Here is a 22,077-nt window from a genome sequence, read left to right as displayed (position 1 = left end):
ACCTGGACTAGACCTCAAGGATTTGGAACTTGACTTGGTCTCCCCATAACTGACATAAGACTTAACTTTGACATACCCCAATCTTAAAACCAGCTACAGTCTACTGATCTACATGACAAATAAGATGAGTTGTGAGTAACCGTGATGGCTTATGAAGGCAGATTTGCTGATTTAAGCTAAATATCTTTTATTTCATTGCTTTTAGAAAATAAACGTTCATTAAAACATAGTAAGTGGATTTCATATTTCTCCCCTTACATGTTGGTAGTGAGACACTAAAACAGTATTTGTAGGACCACATTTACAGAAAATATAACTGAACAGTTAAAGAAAATAGAAAATCTCAGTCAAATATTTCTTAAGAGATTGGTGTGGTGGTTTTTGGATTAATGATTAATATCTGCCTGAGAAAAATCTAACTAGCTATACTATTTTTCCAACTACCACGTGATACATCATTTTAAATAAACGATCTCGGAGCCGGCCATAGAATACCCGCGCGAGTTGCAGCCAGAACTAATCGAGTCAAGAGAAATCGTCAGAGGCAGCTCTTTGCAGACTATGGGTGGTGCAGCCCATGGGTGCAGCAGACTGGGACAACACTTTAAAGATCGACACGTGTTAGGTTTTATGAGATATTAATCGGTTTATAGTCAAATCAAAATAGAACAAACTCCATAATATAAAATCTAGTAGTATCCCTTTAAACAACAAGAAAATATATTTTCACACTTTTTCGCATTTTTTTAAAATATATAGTCTGTATTTCCTGTGGTAGTGGCATAGACTGTATATTATGGGTAGTGGCTGGCTGGATATGTTAGAGCAGCATACCAAAGTGTACACAATTGTTGTGCCTTTTGTCATTCAGCTGCAATGTGAAGACAAACATGCAGACTTCATCTGATGTAGCAGATCTCCTCGGCTGGAGCAGAAAGGATCTTTTTTCTTGTTCTGCTGCTGCTGACACGTTACCTTTCACATCTTTTAGCCTACTGGAGGACACACATTTTGACATTTATATGCATTATATAGGCTACATTCCTGACTCTGATATCCAGGGACACTGACAGAAAAGTAACTTAAACACTTAATCTGACAGACCCAAAAAATGTAAACTACAGACTTAAGTTTAATAGCACATCTTTGGGGATGAATGAATCAGAATGAATCATATGCACAATTAAAATGAAATAACACCACTTAGATTTGTTGTAATTGCTGGTTTTAATAGCAGAACATGTTGACTAATAAATGTTTTTGTAAAAATGGTGAAAAAACGAACATACCTTGGAAAAATGAATCTCACTTGCAGAATACCAAACATTTGGAAAACACAGCCTTATTTTAAAGGTCCAGCCCAGTCTGTCTGAGGTATAAACATTGTGATTCATATGTATTATACACTCTATGAGTTTCTGTGTTTGTTTTTTTGTCCCATGGATGCGCTTGTCATCCTTCAGTTAAAACATAAAAAAACAAATTGCAGTGGCAAAGTGTTTTAATATAACAGTGACACAATATAACATATTATTACATCATTATTACACGCAAAATACAACCCTGTCCTTTGCTTTTGATGAATAATGCACATTACAGTAAAAAAACACTAGTCAGCATTGTATAGGCCATTAAAAAGTCTATGAGAGGTTGAGCTGGTTGTTTTGAGGTATTTTGGCTTAAAGGTCTGGGGAATTGCTTGGAAAACATAAAAAAAAGACATGTTGGCCTTTATTACTTTTGTACAAAATGAACTTAACATGCTTAAAACTGCAATGTGTAGATATGGCAACAAAAAATAGAAAGCAATGCCCTCAAGATGGCATTCAGACTCACTGTAAAAGAAGCCAGCCTGCCCCTGTATTAGTTTCCCCAAATGTCCATTAAGTACAATACAGCCCAACATATTTGACAGGAAAGCAGAGGACACAGGAACAAAGGCTCTTCTGGATTTGGGTCCTGTGTCTAACAGCTACACCCTTTTCTGTTTGTGAAGCTAATTTGGTTATTATGGCAAAGTATAAAACACACACAACAAAACTGTAAACCAATAGAAACAATATGGCTGTGCTGTGTCCTCCACCATCTGACCCCAAAAGTCCCCTCAGCATTGATGAGTGGAGGGAGTCGGACAGAACCCCCCATTAGTCTCTCTCATCTTTTCCTTTTGTCTGGACTGGACGAGACCAAACACCACTCCTGCGAGTGTCATGCGTCCTCCTGTCCGTGCCGCCATGCGACCAACATTGGCCCTCTTGCTGCGCATGGTGCTGACGAAATAGGTGCGGACTTTCCCCTGACTCTCGCTCACCTGCAATGACAACAGCAGTCATAAAGTGTGGTAATCCTTTCTCAGTCACCCTCACGGTTTTTATTATCAACACCTCTTTACAAATATGGTTAAGATGCTTTAATATCTACACATTTCATGCATTAATGTCCCCTTCCTGAACAGTGATTGGACTGATTCATCTGTCTGTTGTTTCTTTTCACCAGTAGATGTCCCTCTTGTTTTATTTGTCCTGTTGTAGTTTTCTGAGCCTGTTAGCCTGAACATTAGCTGTCATGTAATGTCTTTTCTGCATTACCTTCATATAAGAACTTCACTGAACATTAACCTGAACTTAGTCTATATCCATGACGTTCCACTTCTGGGATTGTTCAGGTGCCGCTGGATGTCTTTCATTTCGGCAGGATGTCCGGTACCTTCCGCTTCCTTTATGTTGGCATTTTAAACGGCAGTTGATTTATGAGGACTATGGTTAACTGCTCAGATCTCTGCATGGTAAATTGAGACAGCTAGCTAGATTATGTCGAATCTGAGTTTTCTGTTGCACGACTAAAACAACCTTTGAACGTACACGTTCCACCAAAACAAGTTCCTTCCCGAGGCTATTTTGCAGAGGCGCCGTTGCTCCGTGCGGTGCTTAGCACCGCCCAAGACGATTGTGATTAGTTTAAAGAAATGGCAATAAACCAGATCACGTTTTTCTCCCATCCCAGAATGCTGTGTGGACTCGCCAGAACCTCCTCCGCAGCGCTGTGGAGGAAGGTCTGGCAATGCGAGACTAACCTGAACTTAATTTTGTGGCTACCCAGTAAAATCAGATCCACAGCATTTTGGAAGACCCAAATGGTCCTCCATTTCACTATACTTAGGGACAACTGACAGTAGAAGAACCACTAACATTAACAGCTACTCACCCCCTTCACAAAGATTTCTCCACGTAGCTCCAAGACAAAACCCCATTCTGCCAGGACCCTGCGCGTGGCCTCAGGTACCTGGATGCGTCCGCTCACACCTGTGCTGTCCATTCGGCTGGCCAGGTTCACGGTTGACCCCCAGATGTCATACTGCGGCTTGGTGGCACCGATCACCCCTGCGACCAACGGCCCGTGGGCAATGCCTGTTTCAGTGCAACACAGACAAGCAATTTACTTTAGACAAATAAGGAATTAGTATTAAATCTATGACACTAGAAACCATTGCAGAGAGCAGTTTATATCAACCATCAATTGTTTAAGCATTTAGGAGGCAAGCCATTCAGCCACTTACCCACACGCAGCTGAAAGTTTTTGGCAGAGAGCCTGTTAATCTCTTTCAAGGTCTCTTGCATTGCCAGCGCAAACAAAACCAGCTCACTTAAGTGATTCCATTCATCCATAGATGCCTGAAAGAGAGACAGAGATGGATAGTTAGATGCAGAGAGAGAGAGAGAGAGAGAGAGAGAGAGAGAGAGAGAGAGAGAGAGAGAGAGAGGGGGGGGGGTGGGGGTGAGGATATCAAAGCAGGTGCAGATCATGGAAGGACAAAAATTAGCATAATGTGTGCAATAAGATGTCCCACCTGTCCGTTTGGAGCTAAGCCAGAGGCTGCCATGTAGCAGCTCCCAATGGTCTTGATCTTCTCCACATAGTGAAAGTACGACTCCTCCAACAACTTGTGAAATATTTAGAGATAAAATGATCAAATGACACATGAATCTCATATATAGAGTTAGGCCAGCATTTGTCAAAAGCATGTCCTTGAATAAAGCCTTCTATCTGTTTTACTCTTATTTAACCTTACAACCTAAAGGGACAGGTGAAGACATATCAGAAGACAATATCTCATAAAGATATAACAGATAAATATAATACATATTTTTATTGCTGTTATTTACAGTACCCAGATAAATACTGTATATCTATACAATACTACTTTGGATAAATTACCCTTTAAAAGTAATACCATACTAAAGTGACTATGTCGCTGTATTCAAATTTGTTTATAGTGTTAGAGTAAAAAAAAAACATTGGAATCTACTGTACAGAGCACACTTTCATTTTCAGTCCCATACTCACATCATCAAAGCTAGCAATGATCTCATTCAGAAGTCGGAGGCAGTCCACTCCTTCATGTCTGATCTCTTTCTGCTCAAAGTACTCATTGAACCCAGCGATGGAGGCAAACATGACACCGACTTCATCGTAGGACTGGGAGTAAAGCTCCTGAAATGGAAATAGTATCATTTTGATCCTAAAAACCTCTTTGTTTGACTGGCATACATACAGTAGATTGATTTATTCAGTACGACAATGGATGGTTTTGGAGTAATTTCACCCTAGGGTCCTCCTCTCCCAGGAGCTTTTTTCCCTTGGTCTAACATTGGTCGAGTTAGCGCTATCAGCCGAATGGCTTAGTGCATGCGCTAATAGAACCAAAGGTGTATCTCATAAATTACCTTACCAATAATGCCCGGAATGATACCAAACTTCTACAGTAGTACCAATAGGTTCTGTACTCATAAAACGAGGCATTGGAAAGTTTGTAAGTACACCAGGAGTTTATTTAAATAACACTTGCCTGATGGCTTCTACTCTCTGCTGCTACCGTCGACGTCACTTCCGTGATTTGGGAAAAGCCCGTAGAAGTAAAAGTCCTGGCAGAAAGCGATGCATAAGGAAGTAGTCTAACGACGCCCAGTTCCAGGGATGCACTAATATTTTGTTGGTAGCGCTTCTTCTTTAGCATCTTGACTGGCGTCATGATGTCCATTTTGAGAACAACAAGCCACTGTGGTAGAAGCTCCGGGTCATTGTAGCGTAACGGCAGATCATGGAAGGTCTCCGGATTGAACCTTTTAGCTTTTATAGCGCAGCCGGGATAGATACAACTGGGTGGCATCTTGTCCTATCTTTTAACTCACGCTGCAGTAGTCTGAAGTAACTGTGTCTGACTATCTCACAACAATCCTCTGCTCAGTCACGTGTACACAGTTGTTTCCGTCAACAAAGTTTCACGCGAGAGAATAAAAACGTTTCGCTGAATTTTGAAAGTTTTATACAGTAAATGCCTGTATTTTCAATCAATACTTTTTTATGGAGTGTTGAATTCACTAGCTTTTCCCTTACACTTGTGAGTTTTGCAAAGGTCTTTTTACAGGTTTTTTTAAGTGGCGACGCAGCGGTAGCGGTAGCAGCAGAAAGTAGCCACCAGGCAAGTGTTATTTAAATAAACTCCTGGTGTACTTCCAAACTTTCCAATGCCTTGTTTTATGAGTACAGAACCTATTGGTACTGGTGAAATGACTCCGAACCATCCCTTTAAGCAGTTCAATAAAATACAATAAACTGTGCAAATGTGTGAAGGCATCCAGTAAATAACATTTAAGTCAATTAAAACCTTCCATATAACATGTTTATATATATATATATATATATATATATATATATATATATATATATATATATATATATAAATTTCACCTACACTGTATTTATCAGAGTAACAGCAAATATATTCAGACACTTAAAATAGTCCAATCAGCATTTCAAATAAAATGATTTTCAAATTAACTTGGATTATTCTCTCTATAGCTTTGTGCTACGAAAGACAAATAATTTGAGAAGAAAACATAGTGTAGGAAGGAAGTGGCTGACAGAGATGAGGTCATGTTTTTTTTGCACCTCGTCATTCTTGCTCCGGTCCAGAAAATGTTGCGCCACGTGCACAGGCAGGATGTTGTGTAATAGACACTCGTTGTGTTCCCGCAATTCCCTCATGTCTTCCACTTCCTGTTGGGCCTGCAGACGCCACAGGAAGTCAAGTCTGGCAGTGGCCTCCCACTGAAAAGTAAAGCACAGATAAGACTCATCATCAGGGGTCACCTGCCTGTATGTGACTTTTTCCTTTACACATTTACTCAGTTTGGCAGTTGGCAAATTTGGTCATAATAATACAGAAAAACTACTGTAAACCGCTGCTAAATCGTCACAGGGAAAACTTCTCTGAGTTCAACAGTACCTGTCGTCCATTGTAGAAGACAGCAATAATAAACACGGCCATGAGAAGGATGGAAATTCCTTTTCTTCTGACATAGTGAGACCTGTGCAGAAATGAATTAAGAGAGATGGAATATAGAGATGGAAATCATGTAAAAGGTGTTCAGTGCAATAGTAGTACAGTTGCAACAGCTGGAATGCTGAAACCTTTTTATAACTAAGCAAAACAATTATAAACATTTAACTAAATGTAAATAAAAACAATCTCGAAAAATTCATTGTGTGACAGCCTGAGCTGGTCGGTGTATGTTTTTCACCGACCTGTGCAGCATATCATGGCGCGTGAGTGTGAGGAAGGCCAGGTGGGTGAGGTAGGTGTAGATGGCCACCGCCAGCAGCAACACCGCCAGCTTCAGCAGAGAGTTGAGACGCAGGAACACGGCACAAGTCACCATGGCGATAACACCACTCAATACAAAGACCTGAGGAGACGGAGGGAGTGAAGAAAAGGCAACGAAGAAGGAGAATGTATTTTGATGATTTTCTTGAAGTAAAAAAATGGCAATTGGGTGAGAAAACTTTTAGTCAAGAAAATGTGATTCAATGCGAGTCCAAATGTTGCCAGATATTGTTGCTATATGTTGTTAAGTGTACAACATACAACTGCTGCTGTCTTTACCTCATGGTAAGTGCAGACGGTGAAGGTACGTGAGGCTGTGTTGGTTCTGTCCATTACCTCAGCCTCTTGTGTGTCTGTGAGAATGCACCATACCTGGACACAGGTAGACAGCACAAGTTATACAAGTCACATAAAACCTTTGACCTTAACTTAAAAAATAAATTCCTTCATGTAATTTGCACAGTACAATTTTATGTGGAAATCTCTCCACTTCTTTTAAAGAGCAGGCAAAAACAGTACAGCAGTATAAAAAGGAAAGTTGTAGCAGGGAGAAGAAACTTTATTCATCAACCAATGTAAAGAAGTCTGGCCCTGTCCTGTTTAGACTCTCACCATGTCAGTAGAAACCATGCCGAAGTTGATGACGATGGCGGTAAGGGTGAGGAGGTTGCGGGCGCTGTTGTTTTCATGGATCCAGCAGCAGATGTACTGCAGCCGTGCAGGAGTGCACCTGAACTCTTCAGCCAGGGCCAACAGCAGCAGCAGCATGTAGACGAGCAGGAAGACTGAAAACTGGAGGACGGCTGGGAACAGCCTGCAGAGGAAGAACGAGGGAGGAATGTAAGTAGAAGAGAAAGGAAGTGAGTAAAATTGTTAAAATGCTAATCCACTATATGTGAGGAGTGTGTGACATATGCTCTGGAGAAGTATTTCATTCTTGATACTACCTCCAGATGGCACCAAAGGAAGAAAAATTAATCTTACATATATAGTGGCTTTCAAATCAGACAAACAGTGCAGTACATCTTTGGTGTTAAACCAATATTAAAGCTGATATTTTCAGTCAGAAAAAGTTCAATTTGATATTGTTTAGTATCTATGAACACAGATTCTTTAGGACTTTTTAATGAAGAATTTAATTTAAGGCTTCAATCCATAACTCATCTGCTGTTAACCTGTCTGTGTCTCCCTACCTGGGCGCAGGAATGAGGGCCTGGGCAGCCATGAGAAAGAGGAGCATGATGAAGGAGCAGACCAGGTTGGAGTTGAACATTTCATCTCTCATCTGGGAGAACTGGACAAACCAAGGGAGATCAAAGAAAGATCAGCATTATTTACTTTGTGGCATGAACTTATTTCCTCCTACCAAACACTGTCTGAACAAGCATCTATACCTGCTTACCTTGTCCTCGATGTGCATGTCTTTGAACTTCAGGGTCAGTGGAGTGATGTGCTCCCTGTGCATACGCTCACTGCTTCGAACCTCAATAGCGTGTTTGATGCGTTTGTTGATTTCCTTGGAGGTGGACCGACATATGTTGGGCATCGAGCCGTTTGTGAATGAGGCCAGGATCTGCAGGAAAAGAATACGATGGTGTGAGATCAATCAAGAACGTAGTGTGTACATTAGAAAAGCTGTTTGGAAACACCTACGCTATTCATGTCAATGACGTTCCCAAAGGGCAGCTCTGGGTTCCAGGTTTTAATAGTTTTCTGGACTTTAAGGGGGTTAACACGGTCAACTTCTTTCCTTTCCTCCTGAGGGCAGATGAGGAAAGTGTCGATGTTGTGTTTGAGCAGAAATTCGCTCCTGTCACGACCATGACCAGCTTCTGTCTTGTAGGTGCCTTGTAGGCAGTCCAGAGTCGCCCTTGAGATGTGGATGCGGCTGGATGAGAGAGAATAGAATGTACAAAGAAATTTCTATATCATAAGAAGAAATTAATAGTTTGAACACTTTCAGTGGGACAACAGTGGGTATATGTGTAAAAAGATGTGGGAGGCAGGGCAGAGATAAAATGTGTTGCATCAAAGAGATACTACTGCTGGTTGCTAGTAGCTACTAGCCATCCACTCACCCTGGTATGCCACCCGCCTCCAGCATGTTAGCAATGCCCACGTCCCACGACCAGACGTCAAACTGCCATTTCTGCAGGCCCAGCACCCCACACAGGACAGAGCCAGAGTGGATCCCAATCCTCATGTCCATGTCAAAGTTCAGCTGCTTCCGCACATACCTGGTGTTGGTGGGTAGTAAAGTGACCATGTGAGGGCAACTATGCTATCTGAGATGTATCTAGAATCCTACAATAATGGCTACCTCTCTGCCTCAATGACAGAGGCCTTGATCATCCTGCTTCCAAAACCAGGAAAACCTAAAACTAGGTGTGAGAATATGCAATCTATACGTTAAATAAACACTAATACAAAAAAATCGCAGTGAAACTTTGGCGAAAAGGATAGAGGGTGTGCTTCCAAGAATTGTAGGGGATGACCAAAATGGATTTGTAAAGGGAAGGCTAGGATTCCATAATGTAAGGCGAGTTCTCAATGTACTGTACTGCCAAAAAGAAGAAAAAGACACAGGTCTTCTCTCGCTTGACGCAGCAAAGGCCTCAATAGGGTTGAGTGGACTTATATCTTTGATGTTACAGCTTGATTTGGTTTGGGAAGTACTTTCCTTAAGTGGATCAAAATATTACATCTCAATCCTATAGCTGAGGTACTGAGAAATGAAGTGGTGTCTGAGCCCTTCAATATTACAAGAGGTTGCCCCTAAGGTTCACCTCTATCACCATTTCTGTTAATACAAGCTATTGAAGCACTAGCAATAGCAATAAGATCTAGTAGGCAAATACAAGGGATTACAATTGGCAACAAAGATGAAAGAATAGCTATTTTCGTTGACGATGTAATTTTATTCTTAAAACAATTTAACACATCCATACCAGCACTGTTAGATCTAATCGGCCTGTTTAGTAGTATCTATAAAGTAAACGCTTCACGTAAATGAAAGACAATATACGGACCAATGCTTGTTTACTTTCAAGCTCTCATCTAATTTGACATATTTTGGCATCAAAATAATATCTCATTTAGAAACTATAGCACGAACAGACGAACTCAGTACATAAATCTATAGAAAGGTGGATGCCCTTACCTATATCTATGATAGGGAGAATAATTAAAAAATGAACATATTGCCTAAATTAACGTATTTATTTCAAAATATCCCCCTGACCTTTGAAGAAATCTCTCTAACGTATGACATCCCAAAGAAACTTTTTTTTTTTTTTTCTTTATTTCTTCTATGCAAAACCAATCAGTTGGGATTCCTGCACTCTCATCCTTAAAATTATAACAAACAATTGCAATGAGAGGAGTTTGATCTCATCCATATATAACTGACTTGCATCTGGCTCTAAAGAAACATTGATAACCAGACTTGATAAATGGAGGAAGGACTTAAAAGAGGACATCTCAGAAAACAACTGGAAGGAGACCTGTGACGCATCCCAGAAACAAATAGCAAACACTAATTTAAAGCTACTCCAATATAATTGGATGATGCAGACATACACAACTCCTGTCAAATTAAATAAATACAACAGTAATATACCTGACCTTTATTGTAAATGCAATGAGGCTAAAGGAAAATGTATGCACTGTGTCTGGGAGTGTGACAAAATTAAAACATTCTGGAGGGAGGTGATCAATAAAACTATGTTCATCTTGTCTGTGAACATTCCACTTGACCCTAAGAGGATATTGCTGCACCTGTATCCAACAAATCTAAATTTGAAACCCCAAGAATATACATTTCTTGATATTGCTATACTACAGGCAAAAAGGACTATAGCACTCATCTGGAAGAAAATGGAGGCGGGAGTTGTTCAAAGTTGTAATTGTAATTGCAAAACATTGTTAAAAAAGAAAAAGTGATCATGTGAGACTAATTAGTGATGTTTTTTTGTTCTTTTTGCACCCAAAATAAATGTATCATTATTTTGCAGGAGACAGCATGATAAGCCCTTAAAAACTCCACTAAGTTAAGACTGACCGTATGGTGTTGATCATGGCCAGACCCAACTCAACACAATGACGGGCATGGGCACGCTGTGGCTCAGGGACCCCTGACACGCAGTAGTAACAGTCTCCCAGTATCTTTATCCGCATGCAGTGGTGCTCCTGTGATGATAAAGTGTCAAGACACCAGGGAAAAGAGAAAATAAATTATTGATAGAACAATAAAATATATGTTATCTCAACGACAAAAAAGAGCTCAAATTCTCACATCTGACAATCGGTCAAAGCGTCCGAAGAGCTCGTTGAGGATTCGAACCAGATCCTGGGCCGACAGATTCATGGACAACAGAGTGAAGCCCTTGATGTCTGCAAAAAGGATGCTGCAAAGAGGAGAGAAACAGTAACAGTAAAAGAAGTATGCTAACAACATACACATTTAAATTATAAGAGATTCCTGTTAATGTGTTTGGTTCGAGTGAACACATGCAAGACTGAATGTAAAGAGTTTGCAATTTGTAGTCCTAAAAAACATCCATGAGAAACTTATTTCCTAAAACCCTCTTATATAAGCCTTGTTGGTACTAACATACTGACATTATGTGTGTGTGTGTGTGTGTGTGTGTGTGTGTGTGTGTGTGTGTGTGTACCTGACATCTTTGTACTGGTGGATATAGATCTTGTGAAACTCATGAGGATTGAGTTCATTTTCCAGAGAGCTCATGTCAGTGATCATCTCCAAGGCAACAAAGCGAGGCAGGATCGACAGCACCAGACGCTCCTGTGTTGCAAGATGATAAACTCTATGTGACATGGTATCAGCAGCAAAATGCTTGTTTATACACAGGTCAGAAGGGAATTTAGGAGGCTTTTTTTGTTGAAGTTTTGAGAAAACTTATAACAGTCAACAGAGGTCATAATATAGCATGTCCCTGTCTTCATAATTCTCCAAGTTGAACCTATAGCACAATGGCAGCAGTCACTGTACCTGTCTCTGGTTTTCTTGCTCTAGTTTGAGGCGACCCTCAATGCAGCGCCGCGTCTCCAGGAAGACCTGTCTCTGGGCGTGGTCTGTCAGGTAGTGGATGAACAAGCCGGCTGTGTTCATACCCAGGTACAGCAGGCCTTTGGCAAACACCTGCATCCAAGAGAGATTTTGCATTCATGCAATTCATTTGAACCCAATGCATGTGAACTAAGAAGAGGATAAGAAATAGGAAATGGGTACGTTTTCTTCTTTTTCTTTCAATTAAATTGAGGTATGTCAGAAGGAAATTTTGTGTGTTTGGTAGGTTTGTAGATATTATCTGCAGCTGGAGATGGGGGGAATATTTGTGAAAATAAAGAAAGCTGTTGTCATAAATGGATATCAAATATAGGCTTGGAGAAAAAAAAATTCCTCACCTTTCTCAAAAGTATGGCATCATTGTAGTGGCACACTATCTCCACCAGAAGGTGCAGTACTGAGGTGAGGGAGCCAGCACACATGGCCCACAACAGAGGTAACGGCAGCAGCGTGTATGTGGCGAACAATGTGAACAAAACATACCATGATGGGTCTTTTTCCAGTCCATACACCAGTCCTCCCAGCACCTGGGTGGTCTGCGAGAACCAGCAAGCTAGGCTAGCATAGTGAAGCCACCGTGGGGACAAGGAGTCCTTGCAGGTTAACACCACGATGCACAGCGCTACAGCTAACACCATGAAAATGGCCGTCAGGCAGCCACGCAGAGTGTCTGTGACCGCCTCAGGGACCACTGCCAGGTACAGAACCAATACGTGTAATTTGGCCACCGCATCGATTACATTGGTGATGGCTAGAGAGTTGCGTCTTTGGTGGGAGTAGTGTTGCTGGTACAGTTTCTCCAGATCCCGAGACTTGAAGGTATGCCTCAGGGTGGGTATACAGACTCCACGAATTGTACGGCCCCAGTGCACAAAGAAGTCGGCATCGCTGGAGTATTCATTAAAAGAAGCCCTGGTACTGTTGTATGTGCTGATGGAGTCACGGGAATGGGTAGGGTGCACTTTAAATGTGGAGGAGCGACGTTTTGTGACCCCCCGTGAGGCCTTGTCACGGATTTGTTTGTTGATCACGTCCATGTAGGCATCAGTCACAAAGATTTTACTTGCTGGCTCCACACCCACCTGTCAAACCCAACAGAAAATCAGATGTGTTTACTGTAAGATCTAGCACTTTTCCCGTTTCCCTTTTTTTTGTTGCTTCATACCATTCCTTTAGGTGACAAATAGGTTGTAATGGTCCAGAAATGGATTTATGTTGGAAAGCACACTGATTCATTTTATTTATTTTACATTTTTTAATTGATACTCCTTATTGATCCCCAATGGGGTAATTACAATTTACACTCTGTTGTTATTACACACAGGCCTGAAATACACACATGCTCAGGTCCTTTCCACGTACTAATGGAGAGATGTCAGAGTGAGTGGGCTGCGACTGCTGAACAGGCACTCTGAGCGGTTGGGGGGGCTTTGGTGCCTTGCTCAAGAGCACCTTGGAAGTGCCCATGAGGTGAAATAGCATCTCTCCAGCTACCTGTCCACCTCTTCTTCTTATGTCATGTAGAAAGTTGTCTCTTTTATCTAGCCTATATGGTAGGCTTGGCTATATAGTTCTTAATAATCGTCACTGAGCTGTGCTTTTGGACACTGGTCAATGAGCAGTGTGTGTCCAGAATTACAAAAAACATACATTATTTTTTTACTACCCCAAGTGGTACCCATGTAGTTTTTTATTTTATTCACTCAGATTTTGTGATATCTATATCTATCTGCCACCAAGTCAAATATAATATGCGTGTGTTACTTCTCCCTATGTCGTTTACATTTTCTATTATGAAATAGCCAGTAAAATAAAGGCTTTTTAAATAATTTTGATTTTTTTTCCAAATAGAATATAATTTGGGATTCTCACAGCATTAACCAATTACATTTTTAATCGTGTCAAAATGATATATATATATATTATATGTAAATATTTTTGAGCACCAGAAATTAAATTCCAATCATCTCTGTTGTATTAAAACACTGGGCAGATACTGTAAAACCAATACCATTTAGACACTAAGCAAGAAAGTAATTTTTGTTGTTGTTGTTGTTGTTGACTATAGTATTTGTTCAGTTATATTAACTGAATTTAACATTTCATTCCAGCATGGAGGGTCTGGACTCAAGCTGCAGTGGCCCATTAATTCATGTTCATGATGTTGATGCAGACATGGTCAGGCACAGACATCAAAACATGACTTTCAGTTTAGTTCAATTTTCTTTGGTTTGTGTGAAATGAGGCAGTGGTTCTGAGGATACCACATCTGTCTAGAGGGGAATATGTACAAAACAATAATAAAACAAACAAACAGTACAACAACGGTTCCATCACCTGGATGCTGAGCTCCTTCTGGTTAATGATATGTTTTACAGCGTTCTGCCAAAGCATCTTTTTCCGCCGCAGCCCAGGGGACAGGGTCGCGGTAAGGCAGGTCGGCTCACGCAGCTCCATGGGGAAGACCTGTGTTGTCTCAGAGAAGGTCACCATGGTGGTAAGATAGCCGACCTCATCTGTTGGTCTTAGATCAGGAAGAGGCAGCAGCCTGGAGTAGAAATATTGACATTTAACTTGGAACTTACAAAATGGAGGTGTGGAGTTGAAAAGATGTGGGTGTTTACCAGGTGTATGGGGTTGGGGGTTCTAATGAAAGACACTTTTGAGTTGCATTTTTTGAAATGTAGGATATAGTATTTCTGGAGCTTGACTCATAGGGACACAAATTCTACATATCTTGACTTCTGCTCATTCTTTTTTTTACTCGGTCTCCTTTTAGTCGCCCAACTTTATGGAAGTGCAATATTAAATTACTGAAATGTTCCTTTGTGTGTTTGGCCAATTCTTGAATTTTGAAACCGTTTTTCTAAAAACAAAAAGAGTACAACCACATTAACATGTTATAAATTGAGCTAAATATCATAATTTGTGGTTATATATAAACACATTTACGCCGGTGTAAAGTAGGCCCTGTGAAATTTAGTTCATTTGCAGATTTTTCAAAACCTCTTTGATATATATATATATATATATATATATATATATACACAAACAGCAATATGAACCAAAATCTTTCAAAGCTTTTCCAATTTGATTGGAAAAGCTTTGAAAGATTTTGGTTCATATTGCTGTTTGTTTCCTTTTTAGGATTGCTGGTTTTAATAAACAGTTTATCCTAGGGCTGGGCGATATATCGATATTATATCGATATCGTGATATGAGACTAGATATCGTCTTAGATTTTGGATATCGTAATATCGTGATATGACCATAAGTGTATTTTCCTGGTTTTAAAGGCTGCATTACAGTAAAGTGATGTCATGTTCTGAACTTATCAGACTGTTGTAACTGTTCTATTATTTGCCTTTACCCACTTAGTCATTATATCCACATTACTGATGATTATTTATCAAAAATCTAAGTGTGAAGATATTTTGTATAGATATATATAACCTGTTTATTATTTATTCATTTGATTTTGCAACTGTTCACTGAAATAGTCGGTTTCTATGAAACTACTTGTGACATGTCATATTTGGCTTTGACTTTGACTGAACTGCTCTCACTTTGTGGAAAAGAAATATCGGGATATATATCGTATATCGATATTCAGCCAAAATATATCGGGATATGACTTGTGGTCCATATCGCCCAGCCCTAGTTTATCCACCTTCTGATTTACCATTGCATCATCTCTACATCTTCCATACTGATTTTGAATGCTGAATCAGGAGTGTGAATAAACAGCAGTTGATTGTATAGCCTTTGTGACTCCTGATATAATCTACCATGTGTCCAAATAAATGTGTCTACACCTTCTAAAAAAATCATATCAAATCATCTTTATTGTTTAATGTGGACAGAATTGGTTATGCTGCAAACATTCAGCATGTTGGAAAGAGCCACCTGGTAGGCTCCATGTGTTGTTGACACAGTGTGTGCCAGAAGAAAGCTTTCCCACAAATTATCTGGTGGCCAGATTTAGAATAGATTTAGACCTGAGCTGATTAATGCCCAGAGTTAAACTCCTCCAGGTCCTTCTAGCTCGTGATGCTGCTGTCCCACCCACTCAAAGTCCACTGTCTGCAGTTGGATTGTTACAGACTGGATATGATAAAGCACTTCATATTAGAAGAGCTGCATTTTAATTAAAGACGTCATTACAAGAGTTGAAAATAGTAAACGTGAGTGGAAGCTGTAATATGGCAGCATTGTTTTATGGACTTGTTGATCACACAGCAAGCATTCAAGTTTCTCTGCGTTTGAAGGTTAACTTGTTACTCTTGCTACTCTAATATTAAAATAAAATACAGACTTATTTATTACATTTTAATATATGCATTATTTGAATTCAGGCAGCCTGTATGACATAGTCCACACCTGTTCTGGGAGTTGTCTATCAGAGTAGGGAGTTCTGGCACAATGTCACCTACTTCTAAAGTGAATGGAGAAGAGGAAAGGTCTAAAGACGTCAACAATCTAGCAACACGTATAGTATACAAACAACTTAATTGGCAGACAAAAAACATTTTGGCTTGTGGCTACAACTGACCTGTATTGTTTTACATATTGTGTATCTTCTCGTCATGTCCAACATTTGCCATAGGATATACTCGTCCCGCCCGTCATAATCCACTTTTGCTGATTCCATGGCACAGGAATTGTATGCAGATCTGAAAATATAGGCATAATCCATGAAAGACAAAATGAAACTTGAAATAGTCCTCACTGGGATGAAGTGTCCAAAACGGATAAAGATCCAACCAAGATGTGTGGTGCCGTTCTGGTAGGATTGTAGGTCAACACCTGAACTGTTTTGAAATGAAATCAAGCACTGCCACAAAGCAGAGCTGCAGTGAGGCGTGCAAAGAGGATTGATAAGTCAGAAAGCCCCTCTCACTCGCCTGCAAAGCTGGCAGATCATTGGCAACAAGACAACGGCAAGACGAATGCAATGCTCTCAGCCTTTGGGCGACTCAACCAAATATTTTAAAAGCAGTATTTTGAAGAAAAATATTTTGATTCCTTGGTGAAAAATAAATGCATACATTTTTGTATGTTTTCTTTTTTTCCATACAATTTTGGGCTACTGTGTGAGCTTTGGGATATTATTTTTTTTTTTAAAGCATGATAATCTGATGATTACTTTTCTCCACTGCAGCTGATTGCAGACCACACCCACCTCCACAGATAGGTTCACTGTTTTTCAGTCCAGACCTTATTCAAATTCTGTCTCCCATCAATTATATAATATGGCTCAACACTCCACTTTGGTTAGAGGTATATACAGTATAGAGGCACTGGAGAAGGGCACACTACCACCAACATTTAGGCAAGCTTTGATAACTTTTGTTCCTAAAAAGGTAAAGACCCAGGAGACTGTAAGAATTACCGCACAATTTCCCTAATGCAGTCAGACATTAAGATTATTTAAAAAGAAATTGGCAAATAGATTAAATAAGGTTATTACTTCTCAAATGTATCCTGATCAAGTGGGGTTTATTCACGGGTGTAGCTTGTCAGATAATATCAGGCATCTCATTAATATTGCATGGTCAATACCTGATAGACAATCCCCAATAGCTTGTTTTGTTTAGCCCTATTGTTTTGCAGCAGCCATAAGGGGGAAGACTAACTTCCCAGGTGTTATGGTAGGAGGTGTAGTGCACAAATGTATGCTTTATGTGGACAATGTATTACTTTTTGTGTCCCAACCTAGCAGATCAATACCCTGTCTTCGACATTTTCTGGTTAATAGGGGTGTAATGATTTGTTTTAACAACGATTCGATTCGTATCATGATTTGTGGTTGTCGATACGATTCAAGGATGATATTGGTTCATTTAGAACGATATGATCCAAAACGATTTGTTTGGATCCTACTGGCTAAAATGTGTGTGTGTGTTAAAAAATAAAAAAGTTGTTAATCACAAAAAAAATATGGCTTAACATACAGTAACTTCATCATACTCTGTGGCTGCTTCCAAATTGGCCTTCTACAAAATAAATCATTTAGTCATTTAAAACAAGTGTTATACCTGATTTTTGATGACAGAAAGCTATGTCAGGATTGTCAGACATGTCTCTATGTTGTCTTGACTTGATTTGAAATGTGTCGAGGCTGTAGACTCGAGAACACTGTAGATGCTTGATTTTATTGCTTATCCATAGGGTCTCATTAAAGATTTTCAAAACAGTGTTATATTCTCTTGCTCATTGTCTTCTGGTTGTTCTTGCTGTATTTGGCTGGTTAATGTTAATGGCAAGGACTAATCTGTAACCAATGCACAGATGTTCTGACAAATTTGTATCATTGTTGAATATTTTTGTATTGTATGTTATGAGCATTATATCCCATACAATTGTCATGAAATGTGTGTGTTGTAGCACACAAACGTTCCCTCAGTATTGATGAAGAAGAGCACTTACTGGGCCGATAGCATCAGCAGGTCTGTGGTCCCAACGGTTGTAAGCTGGTTTAAAGTTTTTTAGACTGGCTTTGCTAATTGTGTCCAGGCCCCTAAGGCTGATCTAATGAGTTCCCATCTGTCCAACCATGACTGCGTAGCTCAGGCCTTTCTTGCTGATTACTGTACCTCTAAAATAGCTGCCAGGTCTAAGGCAATTAGTTCTACAAGTGCTACCACACCAGCATAGCTCTTTTAAAGATGGTAAGCATGTAGTAAAGCATCTTTGAATATGTTTAATGAGATATAACTGTTAACTAGAAACAGTGAATTAATTTTAATTAATTGCAGATCATTCTGATATAACACAGCCTTTTTATTCATTATGAACAATTGAAGTTAATGCCTGTGAATGTCTGTCATTTCATTTAGTGACTCTATTTGGAGGGCCTGTGAGATAAAAAACCCCAAAGCTAATTAGTGTTAAGGCTGCTTTGGCTGTCCACTGATCAGCTGATTCTCCCACACACTCAAGCCAGACCAGAAACAGAACTGACCCTTTGGCCCATGTGCCTGCCAAACATTTCACTTATGCTGGACACAGAGATCTATTTGTGTTATTGTATCACAAACGCGCTGTGTAAGCATGGGTGTCGTGAGACTACAGTTGGACGGTGAATGCATGTTAGCCTTTGTTGGCAGTCTCACAGAGCTCTTGAAAGTGAAGACATGTACAGGTCAGTTAGGGTCAAACTGAAACAAAGATGCTGACCAGAGCAGAGATTCATAGTGAATGTAAAGGATATTCCTTACATGGGATTTTAACCGAGCCCTTAGCCTGTTTGACAATAAATTTGAATAACAATCATATCACACAGAGACACCTGCGGCTTGGGGACACCCAGACTCTTGGGAATGTCCCCAGTAGGCCTGTTTGGTAATACATCCATGCAACCATCCTGAAACACTTTTTTTCATCTTTTACGAGGTTCACATTTTCAAAGTTCTGCAAACAATTTTCTACTCTTGCACCTAACTACAATAACTACTGCAGTAACAAGTATATATTATAATGACAACCTCCAAAACCCCTTTGTTTTGAGCTTTAGCTTAGCCATTAGCTCATCATAAGCAAGATGGTATTAACCCATTCAAAAAAGGGTTACACACAAATAGCCATCTAATGGGGGCTGAACAGAAAAAGAGATGACAGCAGCACAGGAGGACAAAAATACTGTAACATGGATCGGGTGGCTTAGTGGGGTTAAGATACCCTGGGAATTAAATGCCTTAGTTGCCCACCGAGAAGCACCAAATTCAGATTTCAATAAAGGTGGCAGATATTGTGAAATGTCATGTAAACCATAAATGATATATTGTCCTAAAGAATACTTTAGGTAAAGTTATTGCAATGAAAGAGTTTTTATGCATGATAATAACCTCAGGAAATTGCCAATTGTTTTGCTTCTAATCTCCCATCAGATGCACCCACAGACTGGATTAACCTGCCTCACTGCTGTCACCAACTGGTAGAAAAAAAGACTTACAAAAGCAAAATGTCCCATACACAGATACTGGCTACAGAATACTGATTTAAAATATATTTTGATGTATTGCAGTATAGCCTCATAGGCACATTTAATTTCCTTTTAGTTTTACTAATCATTATTATTATTTTTTTTATTAATTCTTGCATCGCTGTACAAAGGAGAGGTCTGGATGACTGAACTTTGTACCAATTCTGCATAAATTATGATATAGGCCTATTATCTGGACTGTAAATGAAAAGGGGATTGCATACCGGTACTCAAATAGGTTCAGCATTCACTGATTAATAAGTAAGAATGGTGTTCTTGACCCAAAAGGCAAGTGGAGCTTTACTTCGAAATTAAAGTGCCTAACCATGAAAGCAATATATGACAACAAAACATTAACACTGCTTTGGAAACAACATTACCATCGGATCTATACATTTAAAGTATATCACATACATTTACATATTACTATCAATGTTTTGATGACTTTTACAACTATATATGGCTGTTGCTTATTTGACACATCAATAATAATATTTACAGTAATTCAGCTCATTTTACATTCAAACATCTTTACATCCCTCCATATCTTACATTTAAACATCCTTAGCTACATCCCTGCATCTATCTTATGAGTAACAGTAACATTATCCATGGATTATTATAGGCTACTTAAAAAAGCATAATACACTCATAAACATCTGACCAGGTATTTGTACAATGTGGTGTTTATCTTTTCAATATTTATCCAGTAAAAAATATTGAGGGGTACTGGGCGCAGACTGCATGCTAAAACATGACTAAACTGCTGTCCAGTGGTGGTGGGTCCGTCACATATTTACATCTATCCAGTAACAGCTGTCAGCTAGAGGAACAGTTACGCTGTGACTAGATGTACTGTGTCCTGTTATAGTTAAACCAGAGACGGTTAACTTAAGTCAAGGTGGCTGATGTTAACTGTCCGTATGCCACACATTAAGGATTTTGATTTTGCTCACTACATGGTAAGTAGCTAATGTGGTCGTTGGCACTATTAACGTTGTTCAGCAGCCAGGGGCTTCTCGTTAAGCAGTTAGCTAGCTAACATTAGCATACTTTCTTACTAGCGTAGACGAATGCTAGCTCTGAATAGTATGAGTTAACCTTGTTAGATTTGATAATGTATGTCTAAACATAATCGAAATCAGGGGAACGTGTCGAAACACAATATCAAGAAAGGACAAAATTAACGTTAGCTAGATGAAAACCTGCAAGAGCTAACATTAGCGTTAACGTTAACATTAATTTACTGGCATGATTTGGGATTTCTGTCCGAATGTATAACAATGTGTTACATTTGCTAAGTTACCGTTACATCATTTGTTTGTCACGGGTCAGGTAAACGTTAGTCTTAACACCTGGTACTTCCCGTATTTTGATGGTTCAAACATGTTCACGTGTCAAATATTTATTAGGACATCGGCTAATTTGGGCATACTAACTTCCACCACAGGCCAAAGACAATCCAGCGGGTTTCCTGATTTTCGAAGCGCCGGTGGAGACCCAGTTCAGGGCTAAAGTGCCACACATATCCCTTCCTCTGTGAACCTGGAAGAGCAACGCCGCCTTGTGACTAGCATCCAACATGACAGGTGGGCAACATCAAACTAAACACATTTACTACGCCTGGAGACATAATCACAGCCCTCCAAAAGTTTATTGTAGTACACTGCAGAAGAAGTGGACTGCTGAGATAAATAAACCTACTTGTATGAGCTGCCAAATCCAAATACACAATTAATAATTGCTGATCATGAAAATGTTTTGTGAGAGAAGCTTTGCATCAGTGTTTAGGGTGTGTGATGTGTTATGTGTGAATTTGCACAGAAATCCCTCACCAGTCTTTTTGCATGTGTTGGCGTCTGCTGTGGCTACATTCCTTAAACCTCAAGCCCACTGACTGAATGGCTGTCCCACAGTGTCCCTCTCTCCCTGCCTCTCTCTGTGTCTCCTGGGTGAGAGAGACTCTGGGTGGATAGTGAGGTCCATTGTGTCAGTGAGATGTTTTTTAATGAGAGAGGCGCACATAGAGAGCAGAGCTGCTATTGAATAAGGACTAATCGCTAATCTCTTCGATAATACGGCCAATCTTCCTATGCACTAAGATAAATTACTAAGAAGCCTCAAGACCGGGACATACAAGCTGGTGTTCAGCAGGGACTCTAAGTGAATTTGGATGTTTGTTGGTGTGAAACTTTACACAGAAGTTGGAGTTGTTTTTTCTGTTCAGGCTTGACTAAGGGAAAGTGTATGTTTGCATCTGTCTAATGTTTATTGCAGCCAAGCTGGGGAGTTGAGGATGCATGTGAGTGATTACATTTAGAATAGCTTATCTATCAAAGA

The 22,077-nt window shown here is 39.8% G+C and overlaps 2 protein-coding genes across 4 annotated transcripts in view; one reads left to right on the top strand and one right to left on the bottom strand.

The window, feature by feature from the left end:
- Positions 1-1,358: 1,358 nt before the first annotated feature.
- si:dkey-206f10.1 (adenylate cyclase type 8) lies at positions 1,359-21,694 on the bottom strand. 3 transcript variants are annotated; one of them, XM_028604803.1, is made up of 23 exons: positions 21,177-21,378; positions 16,306-16,426; positions 16,134-16,188; positions 14,091-14,301; positions 12,092-12,835; positions 11,676-11,825; positions 11,338-11,468; positions 10,959-11,070; positions 10,725-10,852; positions 8,743-8,901; positions 8,318-8,552; positions 8,067-8,237; positions 7,858-7,958; positions 7,277-7,478; positions 6,944-7,036; positions 6,586-6,746; positions 6,287-6,368; positions 5,950-6,108; positions 4,345-4,491; positions 3,848-3,940; positions 3,557-3,671; positions 3,205-3,407; positions 1,359-2,311 (listed from the first exon to the last, which is right to left on the bottom strand). In XM_028604803.1, the coding sequence occupies exons 4-23, from the start codon at positions 14,244-14,246 to the stop codon at positions 2,105-2,107; spliced, it is 3,549 nt and encodes a 1,182-aa protein (XP_028460604.1). In that variant the 5' UTR covers positions 14,247-14,301; positions 16,134-16,188; positions 16,306-16,426; positions 21,177-21,378; the 3' UTR covers positions 1,359-2,104. The 3 variants fall into 3 exon arrangements, with proteins under 3 accessions (XP_028460604.1, XP_028460605.1, XP_028460603.1); XM_028604804.1 differs by lacking the exons at positions 16,134-16,188; positions 21,177-21,378 and adding an exon at positions 21,573-21,694; XM_028604802.1 differs by lacking the exon at positions 16,134-16,188.
- Positions 20,464-22,077, top strand: part of LOC114572974 (protein EFR3 homolog B) — a 32,951-nt gene continuing 31,337 nt past the window's right edge. The window contains exons 1-2 of the mRNA XM_028604807.1: positions 20,464-20,699; positions 21,188-21,326. Coding sequence (XP_028460608.1) covers positions 21,320-21,326 — 7 coding nt within the window. The 5' untranslated portion in view covers positions 20,464-20,699; positions 21,188-21,319. The remainder of the gene's footprint in view (positions 20,700-21,187; positions 21,327-22,077) is intronic.

This window comes from Perca flavescens, chromosome 18 (genome assembly GCF_004354835.1).
Source record: "Perca flavescens isolate YP-PL-M2 chromosome 18, PFLA_1.0, whole genome shotgun sequence".
Taxonomy (NCBI): domain Eukaryota; kingdom Metazoa; phylum Chordata; class Actinopteri; order Perciformes; family Percidae; genus Perca; species Perca flavescens.
This window is presented reverse-complemented; position numbering and strand designations above follow the sequence as displayed.